This window comes from Eleutherodactylus coqui, chromosome 4 (assembly GCF_035609145.1).
Source record: "Eleutherodactylus coqui strain aEleCoq1 chromosome 4, aEleCoq1.hap1, whole genome shotgun sequence".
In the NCBI taxonomy this organism is placed as follows: Eukaryota; Metazoa; Chordata; class Amphibia; order Anura; family Eleutherodactylidae; genus Eleutherodactylus; species Eleutherodactylus coqui.
The window spans coordinates 134,068,744-134,071,053 of NC_089840.1; the positions used below are offsets into that span (position 1 = coordinate 134,068,744).

A 2,310-nucleotide genomic window follows, 5' to 3' on the forward strand; every position below is an offset into this window, starting at 1 on the left:
GACCATGCTACCAATCCGCACCGATTACAACAAGGGACTCCAAATCTGAACCTGATCATTACATGTGCACTAATATGAAACAAGATACCAAGCAGAACCTGTATGCCTCCATGTCCATCCAGATCACATCTTGTATCCAAGCTAGACGCGGACCAACAGGGTACTAGAGCCTCTATGTCCACCGGTATCACATCTTGTATCCAAGCTAGGGGCGGTACAACAGGGTACTAGAGGCTCTCCCTACAAGGGGTCAGTTTTCTGCAATAAATGATGCTTTTTCTCTGATATTGTAATCCCTTACTTACAACATTACAATCTCACAGAGAATGTTTCATTGAATTCCAACAACAACTTCTTGGTGTTTCTTTTTTGGCAATGCAGTGTGTGTATATTTTATTTATATATATATATATATATATATATATGTGTGTGTGTGTGTATGTGTTTAGACATGCATATAAATAAATACACACTCGTGACAATGAACACGTGTATTTTCTGGAATATTTATGTATATCGATACATAAATATGCCACAAAGTACAGTGGATCATTGTCACATGAAGCTCTCATATGGGAAAAAAACATGATTGTGTATTACGCAAGATCAGGAATGAAAAAAAGGCATAATTGAGCTGCAGAAAACAATCAAATCACAGCATAAGAGAGAATAGAAGTCCTGCCTTTTGGGCCTGCCTTCCCTGATCTCAAACAATGTCACGCCCATCCAGATTCCTTCCTGTAGAAGACTTAGACTGCAGTGCCTTGTGATAGTGAGCCTCTCTAGAGCCTGGTCTATATAACCTTATCATGGGATTACTGAAGAAAGCACTGATTGCCCTGATTGGAATCCTACTGGCTGTTTACTTTTATTCTGGGAAAGAATTTAAACCTGGTATGTATGAGGCAGGTCTCTGAAAGATCCTGCATAACGTATTGGCTATTGCAAAATAGGGGTGCTATACAGTGACTGGGACCACTTACAGCTCACTCTCACGGGTGTATGGGGGCTGAGTATTGGGTGCATACTTTTCACGTATATGTTACATGTCTATTTAACTACATATTGCATATTACGTGCATGAAAAATGTGTGTAACACAGCCCACATACATCCATGTGAGTGATCCCTCAGATGTATGCTTAAAGTCCTTATGTACTTATAAATAAGTAGCGCAAAATGTAAAAAGGCCTGCCGTGATTTGATGCCACATTACACCTAAAGAGGTTGTACCAACTTCATTATTGGTGGGGCTCCAACTGCTTGGACACCATTGATGCTGAGTGTCTTCCACTCCATTCATGTCAGGGCTGTTTGCGACCCCAATCTCGCAAATTGGTGGGGGTCCCAGTGATCGGAATCAAATGATCATAGTGGTAGGGGATAATTTTAGATTTTGATACAGCAACTTTAAAAGGGGTAGTCACATCTTGGAGTTTTATGGTATATCTAATCCGCTGAAGTGGCTGGGGGTGTTCAGGGTATAGGAACAATCTTACATTGTTTGAGAAACACCAATAGAAGTGAATGAGAGGTATAGAAACAGCTTTGCACAGTAAGCTCTGAAGTTATAAAAGCAGCATAGCTTGCTGTGCTACACGGTTTCCATAACTCTCATTTAGTTCTATGGAAGTTATGCAAACAGCATAGCACAGCCCAATCAGCTGTTTCCATACATTCAAAGAGGGTGTGCAGAAGGGAATTCTCATCTAGGCCATAGTGGACAAAGATGGAAATACTCCTTAAGGGCTTATTCAGACAACCGTATATCGGCCACGTATTCACACTGGCCGATATACGGCATCCCTCTGCAGAGGGACAAGGCTGGAAGAGCCGGGAGCAGTGCACTGAGCTGCCGCCCCCTCTCCGCCCCTCGGCACTATTTGCAATGGGAGGGGGCTGAGCTAACTCGTGGAACTTAGCTCCACCTCCTCCCTGCCTCCTCTTATTGCAAATAGTGCCGAGGGGTGGAGAGGGGGCGGGAGCTCAGTGCACTGATCCTGACTCTTCCAGCCTCCTCTCCTTGCAAAGAGGGACGCCGTATATCGGCCGGCGTGAATACCGGCCGATATACGTTCATCTGAATAAGCCCTAAACTTTTCATTAGGATCAGAATGGCTAACTTGAGGATTTTGTATAATATTTCATGTACTCCAATATTGTATCAATTTTCATAAAGCTTTAGCAAAACGATACTACTGTGAGGCGAGTACTAACAGACAAACTGTATTCCATCCTTTGGCAATTATTATTGAGTCAACCAAAAAAGGCACGCTATGTTTTGCATCGAATTTTGCTAAAAGTTCGGCGC

General features: G+C 42.7%; 1 protein-coding gene across 1 annotated transcript in view; it reads left to right on the top strand.

Moving 5' to 3' along the window:
• Nucleotides 1–725: 725 nt before the first annotated feature.
• Nucleotides 726–2,310, top strand: part of HSD11B1 (hydroxysteroid 11-beta dehydrogenase 1) — a 48,829-nt gene continuing 47,244 nt past the window's right edge. Inside the window, exon 1 of the mRNA XM_066600120.1 lies at nucleotides 726–894. Within this exon, the coding sequence (XP_066456217.1) occupies nucleotides 810–894 (85 nt within the window). The 5' untranslated portion in view covers nucleotides 726–809. The remainder of the gene's footprint in view (nucleotides 895–2,310) is intronic.